The following is a 13,755-nucleotide window of genomic DNA, read 5'->3' as shown; positions in this document are numbered from 1 at the left end:
TAATGGAACACTCGAAATTATCCCACGGCGTGAGCGTGAGTGCGAATGGTTGCTTTTGTGTATGTGTCCTACGATTGGATGGCTACCTACCTGTGTTCCAAACTAAATATGTACGGAAACATTATCGTTACTTTCTTTCGGACGGAACCATTCACTGAGCGGTGTGTCAACTCGGACCGTTTTAATTCAAGCACAAAATAACACGGAAGTAAAATCCCGTACGATTTTCTACTGGTGTTTTTAACGTCATTCCCGTTAAAAAAAAATTTAGGAAAGAGAGAGAATGGCAATCAGTGCGGTTCATCTGGAGTCGGACGCCTTCCTGGTGTGTATGAATCACGCTTTGAGCACGGAGAAAGAAGAAGTGATGGGTTTGTGTATCGGAGAGGTAGAAGTCAGCCGGATCGTCCACATCCACTCGGTCATCATCCTCCGCCGCTCGGACAAGAGGAAGGACCGTGTGGAGATCTCCCCGGAGCAGCTGTCTGCAGCCTCCACGGAGGCCGAGAGGCTGGCCGACATGACGGGCAAGCCGATGCGGGTGGTGGGCTGGTACCACTCCCATCCACACATCACCGTGTGGCCCTCGCACGTTGACGTCCGGACTCAGGCTATGTACCAAATGCTGGATCAGGGTTTCGTGGGCCTCATCTTCTCCTGCTTCATCGAGGACAAAAACACCAAGACGGGCCGCGTCCTGTACACCTGCTTCCAGTCGGCTCAGGCCCAAAAGGGTTCCGAGTACGAGCGTGTGGAGATCCCAATCCACGTCGTCCCACGCCAGGCTATCGGTAAAGTGTGCCTGGAGTCGGCCGTGGAGCTGCCACGGATACTGTGTCAGGAGGAGCAGGATACATACCGCAAGATCCACAGCCTGGCTCACTTGGACCCGGTCACCAAGATCCACAACGGATCTGTCTTCACCAAGAACCTGTGCAGCCAGATGTCAGCGGTAAGCGGACCGTTGCTGCAGTGGCTGGAGGATCGTCTGGAGCAGAACAAGCAGAGCATCTCGGAGCTGCAGCGGGAGAAGGAGATGCTGATGCAGGAGCTGAGTGCCCTCTGACTGGGGGAAGAATGTGGGCATGTGGTTACTTTCTGTTCCTTTTTTACCATATCATCTTGGTGGCCCAACTAAATGCTTACCTCATGTCAACGTCCACAGCTGTCACATGTGTATTTTCTTTGTTTTAGGGAGTGTCATGTTCACGCCTCCATCTCTTCGTGGTCATTGATGAAGTTCTGCTACGTACAATGTTCGCTCTCAGCACACGGAAAGAAAAAAAAAGTAGACCGAGCGATTAAAAAAAAAAAATCATAAGGTGTTAAGCATTGGTTTGTGTGTGACCCACTTGTGGTCTAACAGAGCCCATCTAACTATGATTTGTTAATGAATGAAGGAAAGACGTGCCTTTGGACTAATGGACAAGCCTTTGTACTCTCGACTGTACATAAAGACACTGGGATGTATAAGCTTTGTTTTGAATTTATTTACCTCGTATTTCTGTGCACCACACCAAAGCCAAAACCACCTGTTCTGGAAAACTTAAATTGCAGTTCTTGATTTAATGTTTTTTTTTAACCACTAAAAGAAAAGTAAATACCAGTAGTAAGAAGTTAACATAAGATTGGAACTTTTGTGCAAGTTTCGGATCAACGTCTATTTGAAACAAAAATGATTTCACTCCTGAAAATAATCTGGTCAGGTCTGACCACTTTTTCGTGAGCTTGCCATTTATTTGTGGAATTCTGTTGTTATAAATATAACAGGCGGTCCTCTTGTCGTGTCATTTCTTTGTCTACTGCCGAGCAGCAGCCCGAGGTAGTGATTTGCTTCGAACAGCGAGCCCAATGAAAACGTATTAGCAGGTGAATTCAGTTCTTAGTCAGTGGTGTCACTTTCAGTCGTGTCCTCTTCCTTGAAACCGGGTACGAGTTTTCCTCGTTTTCTGGTGCGTTTATGTACTGTGGGATTGGACAGAGGAGGGAGCGGCGGTAGATGAGCGTGGCCAGTGGAAAGCATGTGTCCTCCAGTAGGCCCAAGTTGGCTGATCTCGTCGGATAGCTTCTCGATCTGCTCAGCTTGTTTTTTCACCAATTCCTGAAGACTCCAGATCTGGTCTCTGTCTGCTCGCCTGCTGCAGGCCTGAAGCTGCTTGCCCTGAGTACACACAAGTGAGTATTTATTGTTCAGGCTGATAAATATTTTTTACAACCTAAGGTTTACTAAAGGGTCAACAATAGTTTTGTCTTTAGTGTCAAATTGAGGTTGACAAATGGTTTTTATTTTCCATTTTCACCCCTGTCGAGGATGCAGTAATTATCAAAGGCTGAATTCAACACCACTGCTCTCTAGTGGTAGACGAGAGAATCAACGCAGGAGCAGTTTTATTTAACTTTTAAGTTAGGCATAAGTTCTTTATTTAATCGTCAAGATTTATCTTTCAGTTTCAAAACACCCATTTGGGTAAAATTTTAATGTAACTATCATGTGCAGTATATTTCAAGTGAATCTTTTTTCTTTTTTTTCATGCACACCGCTGCAGTGTTCATGTTGAACTGTGCGTTCCAATGGCTTACAAGAGTATTACATGTACCTTTTAGGAATAAAACCTCGAAATTACTTTTGATGAAAACGTACACCTACTCTGCGGCTGTATTTTAATGTCGGTCGTGGTGGTGGCGCTAATTTGAGGTGGTACCAGGTGGAAAAAAAAGTTTGAGGATCACGAATCACGGCAGCACACAAACACATTGGAAATGTCATTACGATTTTCTTTTGTCTTGTGTAAAGTTTCATCTCCAGCTCCTTCTTCTGTTCAAAGAGGCTATTCAGGCAGAGGAGACGCTCCGAGTTGCTCCTTGTCATCACCATGAGAGCCTCACGAGACTTTTGTACTTTTCTCTAGATGTCGCACACACACACAAAGAAAAGTGAAAATGCATCCAAGAAGACGCACGTGCGCAAAGTTTAGCTTACATCCCATTGTTGGATGTCTTTGGCGTTGGCGAGGTCTCGCAAGATTTTTTCCTGCTTCATCTCGGCAACCGACTTGTTGACGCACAGCGTTTGCAGAACCTCCATATCTACTTCCCTCCCAAACCTCGTCATCATCAGCTGGTGGCACAGCTTCTCCAGCGCTGCACCAAATGACAAACAAAATCAAGTACATTATTTGGGTGCCGCAGTCCTTCCGGGTGTTTTGGGTCTTACACTCGATCTCATTGCTCATATCCTTGCGTTCTTTGATGAGCCTGATATGCTGCTGACGGGCCTGACGGTACACCTCTGTCTGCTGATTTTTCTCCACCTCCAACTCCTTCACTCGCTCCTGCAGCCGTTGGAGCTCCATCCGAGTGAGCACCAATGCCGGGCTGAGGTCCGAAGGCACTTGGCCGCTGATATCAATCTCTATCTGGAAATCCGCAAGGAGACGGCAGTGGCAGAAGACGACCGTATATCACCGAAATGAACAAAAAAAAAGGGTGGAGGCAAGTTTTCTTCACCTGATGCAGCCGAAGAGGAACTACAACATCCAGTTGGTTCATTTTCTGCTGTTTCTCTCTGTTGACTTCCTCCAAGTCATCCTCTGCTGCCTTAAGACTGATTTTCACGGATTTCATCTGCGAGACCAGAGCTCAAAAATGAGTGAGGACAACAACAAAAAAAAACTACAGTTGCAATTACATTGTATGTGCCAGGTACATTTTTTGAAATATTGTAGGGAACACAGATAATAAAGTTCCAATGATTTTCACATTCAAAATGTCAAAGAAAACGGTGAGTATGCATCGATCAGACTCCATATTGACTAAAAAAAAACAATCACAAGTGGACAGTTTAAAAAGTGCTCAACGCAACTGCTCAGAGAGGTAAACCTGAAAAAGGACTCAGAGTCGGAGCGATGTGCTTCCTCTTGACGAGTACCAGTCAAGAGGCGAGCGGCAGCATTTTGGACCAACTGGAGACGCTTAATGGAGCATTGGCTGACTCCATCCTAAAGTGCGCTCCAGTCGTCCACCCGAGATGTGACAAAGGCATGAATTAAAAGTGCTCTTGAGAATGGAGAGGCTTTACTTTAGCCAGCTGCGACTATAACACAATACACGTTTGATATCAAAGCTTCAGTCCTAAGTCACTATGTAGCGCCCGTTGGCCAGTCCCGCGCACCCCCGCCTGCTCTGACCTTTTTTACCAGGGCGTCACACTCCTTCTCCAGCTGTTCTGCATTCTTCTTCTCCTCTGCCAGCAGCTCCTCCAGATCCAGGCGACGTTCACGCAGCTCCAGTATGTCGTCAAACAGTTTTTGGTCACAACCTGCGGCACGCGGATATTCTCGGTATAATTATTTGTATTGGTGTATTGTTAGGGACATTTCGACTGGTAAAACTGATGATCGTTGAGAAGTTATTGATTTATAATTTTTTTCTAATTCATTCATTTTATTGTTATCATTTTATAGTGAATCTTTCATTTCATTCTCAACGCACATATCAAGTTGTTTGATCTTGGCAATCTGACTTTTTAGTGTCGTTGAGCTGTTTATCAAGATACTAGTTGAGCAACGTGACACTGGAACTCTTAGCGGTCTTTTCAATGACCCGGATGACTGAGGATGTCCACAGAAATACTGACCCGGGGGGCATTCCTCCACGGCGCCATCTCCATCCAATCCGTCCCAATCATCGTCGTCATCGTCATCCCAGTTTTCGTAATCGTCAAAGTCATCGTTGCTGTCCTCGTCCTCCTCTGCAAAGGAATTGGTCTCCTTTGAATTGACTGACGCACATCTACGCCACATTCTGTGATCAAGGCATCCCGTCACCATCACTTCCTTGGTCCTTCTTCTTGCTACGCTTTATCTTCTTCTTGTAAACTTTGGTCAGATACTCTTCAAAGTTGTTGTCATCACCCAGCAAGGCGTGGAAGGCCGCGGTGTTCGATTTCTCTTTCTCCTGCCGTTTCGCAATGTCTTTACGTTTCAGTTCCAGCGCCTTCCTGTGCTTCTCCAGCTCCGACTGTTACAAAAAGGAACAAACACAACATGGGAATGGCAATGGTAGTCTGAACTGTACATTTCACACTCCGGGCACGGCCCGCAGCTTTCAAAGGACAACTGATTTCTCACCAGCAACTCGTTCTGCTCCCTCAGACGTTTGTCGAGCTTGTCCTGGAGAATCCTTTCGCTCTTGTCCACCTCCTTGAGGAGCAGCAGCTCCTGATAGAGAGTCAACTGACGGAGATTGGCAAGTTTTAGCTTCCAGTCCAACATTTGCACCTTCTCAAGACACATCAGGTGCTCCTTATCAAATTGATCCACCGAGCTCTTCATCTGGTAAAAGCATCAAACGAGACATTGATGGATTACTGCTCACGACATCGAGATGTTCCGCGGCAATGGATTCAATCCAAAAAAAAAAAAAAAACGAAACAGACCCGCTCCAGCAGAAAGTCCTGCATGTCGAGCAACGTGTCCCGGTCCATATTTCGGAGCTCTTCCTCGTTCAGTCCTTCCGCTTCCTCCTCTGCGGACAAACCGACGACATCTTCTATCTCCTCCGTTCCTTCCATCTCCTTTTCCAGCTCATCCACCACACTCATCCCACTCTCTTGATCCTCTTGCTCGTCATCCTTCAACCTATTTCAACATTTCAGAGATGTTCTGTTTTTCAATTGGAATTAATCACCGCGTGGTCGGCTTTTTTGGAACTACAGAGCCACCTTTTCTCTCTCAGCACCCTGTATCTCTCGAGAAGGGCTCGGGTGCATTGCAGGCTCTTCTCCGGCACTTCCTCACATCGTATGGCGGGCGGCGTGGCCGGATGGCGGTGGAGCTCGGACGGCAAGCAACTCTGGACTTTCCGGAGCTGTTTCGACTGGGCTGCCAGTTTTGATAAAAGGAGAAGTTTGAAATCCCGCAAGGCCACGATCTCCCGGTTCATCTGGGTTTGTTTTTCACGTATCTGGTGGGATGGATGCGGTCGTTTAGAGAAACCTGCCGGGGCATTTCGTTTTCCGTCTAGTATATATATACACTGAAAAAAAACGGCGTGTTGAATTTATTCCGTTTTATTGCGTGCAACCGCTTGCCAAAATCCAATGAAGTAAAGTCAACACGCCATTTTTTTTTTCAGGGCGCGGTATAAAGGGTGTGCGTGATTTACATTGTCCTCCAGGTTTATCATCTCAACTTTCTTTCTGTCTGCGCTCATTCGTAGATGTTTTGGCACGGTGAAGGTTTTGTCGGTTTTAAGTTTCAAGTCTCCAATGGTCTCTCTGGCTTCGCAGATGGCCTGCACATCTCGTGGATCTTCGCAGTCCTTGTGCGGCTTCTCCGCATAACTGCGACATCAACGAGAAACCTTGGAAACTAAATCTTCTCGTCCGGAGCAGCGGTGTTGTCGAATGTCACACTCACAGTTTGTCCCACTCCTGCTTCCTCTTCGCGATCTTGGCTCGTGCTTGTTCAGCTTTCTCCGCAGCTTTCTGGAGCCTTTCAACCTGCCGGTCTGCAGGCTGCACCCCAGCGCGAGGCGCGGAGGGAGGAGGCGCATCTTCCTCTGGCGAGCACACATCAGCGATAGAATATGTCTTGAGAGTATTTGACATGTAAAACAAATGGGGAACAACGGGCCTCACCGTCTGTTTCACTGCTGTCTTTTTCAGGTTGGTCTCTGGATACGGGGCGTTCGACCGGAGCGGTTCCTTTAACACCGACGTCGCTTGAACCGCTTTCCTCTTCGAGCCGAGTTGAAGAAAGATTCGGAATACGGTAGGTGGAGATGCTGTGGTCAGTGCGGATGGCGAAGACTGTGACAATGTTCGGTTCTGAAGAGCCACTGAACCTGGAAGTAACAAACGCCAAACGGTTGTTTTTCATTCAGATTGCAGGCGGGATATTCTTACGTCACGATGAAAATACGATTCGGTAGAAAAGTTCGCATGTGGGCCGAGCCTCATGAGCGATTCGGAAGTACAATACCAGTCTTGCAGCTTTTTGAGTGATAAATGGGAATGCTCCTCCCGCCAACTCATCTGGTACTGGATTTCGTTTAATCGCCGGATCTTCTCTCTCTCAGCTTGCTCCTCGAAACGTCGGTCCAGCAGCAGTTCCTACTTACGAACATATGCATGCAATGAGGCGCAGTGCTAGAAATTATTTTTTTTTCCCCCCCAATGGCCCCCCGTGGAACACGTCAAATCCATCTATGATGCATTTATTTCATTCAAACTAAATCGCTATTGATCACAAACGTGACCTGGCTCTGCTCAACTTTTGAGACACACATTTACAACACAATGTAACGACAGCATAGCGTCGTTACATTGTGTACAAAAACTGTACATCAACTGTTCCACCTACGTAGTGTGCACGTGTGTGCGCGCGCATACCACAGGAGTTAATTGAATTTTCTCAGGCAGGCTAAGGTTGTCACTCAGAAGTATTTTAAACGTGCTCTGGAGCGCAGCGAGCCTTTTTCGTTTGGCGAATATCTTCTCATCAGCTTCCTGACGCTGGCGGTCTTTCTCTAGCTTCTGTTTGGCCGTCTCGATGCTGGAGGGAGGCAGAATCGCAAACGTTGATTTGACGAGCAAGGAAACGGCCACTGCCAAATTGCACGGGTGCTGATTCATGCTCCACCTGTACGCTGCTGGATCGTCAATGTCTTTGGCTAACACTTCATTCTCCAGACCCACCTGTGACAAGAATAGGACAATATATCAAATTCTCCAATTGTCTGGCACAGTACCCCTTCTGCCTAATCGTGCACTGGAAGTGGTGTGAATAGGTTTCAAATAAAAGCACGAAGAGGAAGTGCCGCGTTGCCTAAAATGTCTTAGCATCGTTCGATAAATCTGCCAAGTGTAAAGTGTCATATCCCATATTATGTACACGAGCCTATTGGTCCCTTTTTTAATCATTTCAAGTCTTCGTGTTCTCATAATTGGTAATTATCAACAAACCGGTTTGCTCGGCAGTGTTCACAAAATGACTGGTGAGGAACGTCTTCATCCAGAAAGTCAAATGAGACGTACAGTAACTCCATTTTTATGATTATTAATTTTGTTCAATCCGTAATATTTATAAAGACACGTTCATCCCGTAAAGTCTCAACTCACCCTTGGTGACGGAACCTTTGCCTTTTTCTTCTGCAAGCTTTTCTGCAGCTCCTCGTGAGGAAGCAGGCCGAAGGAGAAGATGTTCCCATCGTCTCCTGCCGTCAGCACAAACTGGTCGTCGTGGCTGCAACAGATGTGCCGCAGGTGTCCATAATTGCCGTCGTGGACGCTCAGTTCCCAGTACGCCTGCACGGAGGTTAGGGCGTGATCGTCGGGATCCAGAGGATAAGCTCTGACGGAGCCCGAGTGCATGCCGCACAGCATCAGCTGCCTGTTGGAGCTGTGGCACAAACCATAAACGAGAAGCATGACCTGATGAAAACGATTGCAAGCGGTCAACGTCGGTGCTCCTGCCGATTTATCGGACCCGCTAACTGAATTTTAGCAACAAACACGCACAATACCTGAAGGTGAGTGAACGAATGGGGTCACGGTCTGCATTATGGATCGCCAGGAAATCAAAAGGCTCAACCGGTCGTTTTTCGGAATTCTCATCTTGATCCTCAGAAAACTTACAATGGTACAGGTAACCCGAGTCAAATCCTCCCTGAGGATGAGGAAAGACGGCGTGAATGGTTTTGCATTTGGCAGCACAAAAGGGAGGATGTGTCTTGTCTACGATAAATGACACATCCATATGAATGTTTTAGCTTCATCAAAACTGTTTTTGTGGTTTTTGTATTTTGTACACGTACTACTGAGAGCCAGAATTGGCCAGGCTCCGAGAAGAAACCCCAATAAAGAGGACTCGGAGGTTCAGGGATATAAATACGGGGCAACTCCTCCTCTTCTTCTTCCTCCTCTTCGTCGTCTGGGATTTCTTTTTCTTTCCGTTCCTTCTTTCGCTGCTCCTTCAGTGCTTGTCGTCTTGCTATTTCCTCTTCTCTCTGAATACCACAGATGCAAGAAACGTATCGAGATTTATTCGGCCGCCTGTTTTCCTGCCCAGCACAAGTCTAGCTCAGAGCGCAGTCTAACCGTGCACAAGGTGTGTGTGTGTCTCTCAAAGAAAACAGAGACCTGAGACTTTTGACATGAATATGATAAGTAAAGTTGTTGGTTGAAAAATATATACAGTACATGAAAAACATCATTTACGTCATACCTTGATTCGAGATTTGATGCTTTTGAAGCGGAAGGTTTTTCTAGGCAGTTCAAGCAGTTGGAAGGAATTGGCCGTCTCCAGGGCTTCGGGGTCAGGACACGGCACCTCCACAACGTGACCACTTCGGCACAGGATGAGCAGATTGTTTTCATGCTAGGTCAAAAAAGGGAGTTGTTTAGTGATATATTCTCAGATGACAAAAAAGAAGGAAAAAAAAGTCAGTATGCTCTTTTTCAAAATGAACTACCGACTTACATGGGAAGGAGGTGACCACTCCAGCAATTGTACTGGTCCGGGAACACAGATAAAACCAATTGGCTCATATTTTTCTCCAACGGTGAAAAAGAACACGGTGCAATCTGAGCTCTGGTGATCAAGGAAAACGCGGGATGAAATTTGGTGCGATGAAAAAGGATGCTCAACAATAAAATATCCTTACCCCCGTGGCCAAGACCGTTCCATTGCGTTCATATGTAACCGTTGTGATTGGGGCATTATGGGGCTTGAAGGCTTGCTTGAGGCGCAGCTGGGCCTCCACTTTGTGCCTGGTTACGATTTGAAGGCCCGTGGGGTCATAAAGCTCCAGTAAGCGCACGACTCCATCTTCAAAGCCCGTCACCAGTAAATTTCCAGTCTGAGTCACCTGGAGATGGACGAAAATAAGAGGCGATTTATTCCGTCTCTCTCTATTGGGAAGGAAATAGCATTGCCGCGCCGTAAACGCTTACCAAAGGTGGAGCCCAATGGAGAGCAGTTCCACCTTGAGTGAAGCAGCTACAGGTCAGTTCTGTTTTTGCCAGAAAGTCAAAGACTCTGACTGAACCTGGACAAAAATTGGTGGTTGAACACGTGTTGTGCCAGTATTTTGCAACTTGCAAGCACGTAGGCACGGTATGTAGATTAAGAAATGTTCGTAAAGTCATCCAAGTGTCATCATGTTGCCAGTTTCTCTCTGTCTGCTTTAGTACATTTCTCGGATCAAAATCGAATTTAAACTACCGGAAATATTCACATCTTTGCGATTACCGGTGCATACCGAGTACGTGTAATCCATTATTCCCCACGCCCGAGTATAGAAATAGCAACTCACGGTCCGAAGCGGTCGTGGCCATGAGATGACTATTCTTTGACACATCGAGGCCGTTGATTGGCCCGGCATGGAAGGAAAACAGGCACACGGGATCGGGAGTCTGTTCGCAGAGACATTAAACAACATCAATCAAAAAAAAAAAAAAAATCACCAAGGATGGGGGAACCTTACCGCGTACGTAAATGAAAGATCCACTTTCCAAATGGCTCCATTAGAATCCTAGCAGGCCACAGAGAAACCCGCTGGCTTTAGATTCACTGAGTCAAAGCTCTCGCGAAAGGTACATTTTAAGAAGTGGCGGGTGACCGCTGACCTGCGCAAACCAAACGGTCGAGTCGGCCTGGGCGCTTTTTACGATTGAAAAGATGCAAACGTGGCGCCCCACCGCCATCTCGTTGATGGGCTCCAACTCAAACTTGCTGTTTTCACTGCTGCTGTCAGCGGCGTCGATGGTCTCAAAGTCCCAACCCTGCAAGGGGCAAAGGAAAACACCAGGCACCGAGCGCTCACGACGTGATCAGCACCCGCACAACGTCGTGTCGTGCGTCTGCGTTTTACCCGGATCATTCCATCGGAGCCGAACGTCATCAGCTGTCCATCCTCCAAGGCGAAAGGTTGGACAACGCCTGCGTGACAGCAATGCCCTCCCTTGCTGCAGATCTCCACTTTGATCGCATTTCCATCCCATAGCAGCAGGTTGCCCCAGTTTGAGCCAGACAACACCTGAGAGGAAGGACAGCGGGTCAGGGGACGATTTGTTGTCTTGAACCATTCCAACCAAGTGGCATCATTTCTTAGCAGCATGCCATCACTGTCACTGAGAGTGACAGGCTTGCCGCGATGTATCGCCGTGTGACAAATCAATCATATTTAATAAAAGCAGATCAGCAGGACAAAGACCTTTCCATCAGGAAGTTCGATGTAGCCTTCAATATCCGTAGCTGCAGTTTTTCCAAAATGACCAATCAGGCCTTCCAATTTCAGACCTGTAAATGTGCTGGCCATTTTCCAGAACCTGGGAAGGTGGAAGGGATGCGAAAGATGAACATTCAATGACACTTAATATCCGACGTCATTATCTCCGGGTCTGAAAATGACCTATCATATGAAAAAGATGCTCTGGGCGTATTTTGTGACGTGCACCTCTTGCTGAAATACTGTACATAGTAGTCTGTGTGACAAAGTGTCTTCTACAGATCCTCCCTCTAAAAAGTAAGAACAATTCTCACCAAGGGGCTGCCACTTTTTCGCTCGTCAATTCGTCATCGATAGCACTAGCGTAATTTATGACTTAGCCAACATTTGGTGCATGCATTTCTTCTACGGCAAATATAAAGGAATTGACCTGACTGTTGCAACACTCGCTTTTGGAGGGAGTGTACTGCCCCGTATTGAGCCTAGTTGTGAGCCATGAAACCGACCGGGCTATAACATCTCCATACGGTATCGAGTTACCAGGGGAGTAAGAGTTTTATAATAATAATAATAATAATACATTTTATTTGTGGGCGCCTTTCTAGAAACTCAAGGACACCTTACAACAAGCAGTTAAAATCACAAACACAATGTTAAAAACAGCATCAAATAAAATAAGACAAAATACAACAAAAAATAAATAAATAAAAATAATGGCTTTATGGTCCGAGTGAGTAGGCTTGTCTAAACCGATGTGTTTTGAGGCTGGATTTGAAATGTGTTAATGAGTTTTGTACTTTCAGGTTACACCCGCGCTGCAAGAAGGAGAGATACCGACGCTCGTTCCTACCAACTGCTGTCAGGCTGCTGAATAAAAAATAGCAACAATATGATTTAATAATTGAATGATGTGGAAAACAACTGTAAATGGCACTGCGATTTATCCATTTTGTATTTATATTGCACTTAATTGGACGGCGTTTGTTTGTTTTTTCTTCTTCTTTCTGCCTACATTCTTGCTGCCGGAGGCTGTAAATTTCCCCAGTGTGGGACTAATAAAGGATATCTTATCTTATCTTATCTTACTTGATATGTCCAGATCCCGATGACGTCAGTAGGCCAGGGTTGTACGGGGAGAAGGTCACTCTGTAAACCTCCTGAGAAATAGCTTTGCACCTGAGCATCACCTCCTCCTGCTTCCAGTTCCACACTGTCAGCATGTAGTCAGGAGCGCTGCCCAGGCTGGCCAGAAGACTCCCATCACTATTAAAGTTCACAGAGCTGAATGCAAGATCTGTACCATCTACACATAGGTAACGCATGATCAGACGCAAGCCCTCGAGGGAAATCATGACAGTGACGGATGGCTGTTATATTTACCTCTCAAGATGCGGTATGCTTGTAATGAAGGATATTTAAATACTATCAGGATGGGGTTTTTTCCCTTTTCTGCCACCACTAAATAATCTTTCTTATGGTTCACCTGAGAAAACATCCGTAATAAGAATTGAAAAAAGAAAAGCAAACGATTGACCTCCGAACAATCATTCCATGCTTATACTGTGATATTGTCTCGTGCAAAATCACTAGCGGGAGCAAGTTACTTCTCATCATTAACAACGGATGTAGTCCGTTTTTTTCACTCTTACCCCGATGGCACCAATTCCGCCACCGCTGCAGGAGCGCAGGTACCTTTGCTGCTTGGTGCAAACATCAAGCAGGATGAGCAGCTGGCCAGCAATGAAGACCAAAGTTTTGTCATCCAGCAGCTGCAGGTTTGCTCTGCGGCCACTGTCGTAGCCATACGAATGACTTCAAGAACAAATGAAAGTGACGATGAGATCAGTTCAATGTCCCATGACAGCAAAATCCTTTTTTTTCTCCACTTAAACAGCTCAACAATCCGAACAAAGCTTATTTACATACGGAATATAAGTAATGAGGTCATGGGCCATTTAAAAACGACAGGCTAGTTGGACCAACTCATTTAGCATTAAAAATTGCATCATGGGCATTTCCAATCACAAATTACGGGGACGGGAAGAACATGCGAATTTCACAGAGGAAGGCCACACATGTCAAAGTATATATTTTTTTGGTTGATATAGTTACAAAATAATTACGAGAGGAACAGGAGGTTCTCTGGAATGTCAGATTCGGGTGTGATGAATGGCTTGGAGTGAAGCTCCTCATAATTATAACACATGTCAACAGGTAAGCACGGCGGTTCCTCCTCATCCTGCAACTCTGTGTCTTCTTTGCCTGCCTGTGTAAGAGAGACATCTTTATTCATTGCATTCAGATACCTTATTATTCGGTTTATGAATATGAGTTCAATAATGAACGTTTTTGCAAAAAAAAAAAAAATTCTCAAAATTGACTGATAACAAAAAAACTAACCTGAAGAGAGGAGTCGTCAGCCATGTGTAAGGTAAAGTGAAATAGCTTGATATCAAGACACAAACCATAAATTATGCTTGACGATTTACTCTGCTTAAAAGCATTATTATTATTCTAAAATAT

General features: G+C 45.9%; 2 protein-coding genes across 2 annotated transcripts; one reads left to right on the top strand and one right to left on the bottom strand.

Annotated features, from left to right (window-relative positions):
- Nucleotides 1-173: 173 nt before the first annotated feature.
- Nucleotides 174-1,473, top strand: brcc3 (BRCA1/BRCA2-containing complex, subunit 3). The gene is made up of 2 exons (XM_086135993.1): nucleotides 174-1,079; nucleotides 1,195-1,473. The coding sequence occupies exon 1, from the start codon at nucleotides 284-286 to the stop codon at nucleotides 1,064-1,066; it is 783 nt and encodes a 260-aa protein (XP_085992119.1). The 5' UTR covers nucleotides 174-283; the 3' UTR covers nucleotides 1,067-1,079; nucleotides 1,195-1,473.
- Nucleotides 1,474-1,882: 409 nt separating this feature from the next.
- On the bottom strand, nucleotides 1,883-13,656 carry LOC147191455 (cilia- and flagella-associated protein 44-like). Its single transcript, XM_086135103.1, has 34 exons — nucleotides 13,633-13,656; nucleotides 13,356-13,498; nucleotides 12,882-13,044; nucleotides 12,613-12,715; nucleotides 12,319-12,535; nucleotides 11,218-11,332; nucleotides 10,876-11,040; nucleotides 10,631-10,786; nucleotides 10,489-10,536; nucleotides 10,318-10,417; nucleotides 9,956-10,050; nucleotides 9,667-9,870; nucleotides 9,483-9,593; nucleotides 9,228-9,380; nucleotides 8,818-9,009; nucleotides 8,527-8,669; nucleotides 8,123-8,402; nucleotides 7,644-7,699; nucleotides 7,394-7,556; nucleotides 6,984-7,114; nucleotides 6,641-6,846; nucleotides 6,420-6,561; nucleotides 6,166-6,343; nucleotides 5,723-5,964; nucleotides 5,438-5,639; nucleotides 5,130-5,333; nucleotides 4,827-5,019; nucleotides 4,637-4,750; nucleotides 4,188-4,318; nucleotides 3,508-3,624; nucleotides 3,215-3,416; nucleotides 2,981-3,141; nucleotides 2,771-2,905; nucleotides 1,883-2,161 (listed from the first exon to the last, which is right to left on the bottom strand). Exons 1-34 carry the CDS (start codon nucleotides 13,654-13,656, stop codon nucleotides 1,883-1,885), a joined length of 5,268 nt encoding a protein of 1,755 aa, XP_085991229.1.
- Between the last annotated feature and the right edge of the window lie 99 nt (nucleotides 13,657-13,755).

The sequence above is a fragment of the Hippocampus guttulatus genome, chromosome 17, assembly GCF_054856545.1.
Source record: "Hippocampus guttulatus isolate MCC_2025c chromosome 17, RoL_Hgut_1.0, whole genome shotgun sequence".
NCBI classification, from domain to species: Eukaryota; Metazoa; Chordata; class Actinopteri; order Syngnathiformes; family Syngnathidae; genus Hippocampus; species Hippocampus guttulatus.
The sequence above is the reverse complement of the archived record's forward strand: the minus strand, read 5'-3'. Positions and strand labels throughout refer to the sequence as shown.

Coding starts and splice junctions, on each gene's coding strand:
- brcc3 (XM_086135993.1), top strand. CDS start 284: ATGGCAATCAGTGCGGTTCATCTGGAGTCGGACGCCTTCCTGGTGTGT.
- LOC147191455 (XM_086135103.1), bottom strand. CDS start 13,656: ATGGCTGACGACTCCTCTCTTCAG. Junction 10,051..10,317: donor GGCCACGACCGCTTCGGACC/GTGAGTTGCTAT, acceptor ATTTTTGTCCAG/GTTCAGTCAGAGTCTTTGAC. Junction 9,594..9,666: donor GAACGGTCTTGGCCACGGGG/GTAAGGATATTT, acceptor CTTGATCACCAG/AGCTCAGATTGCACCGTGTT.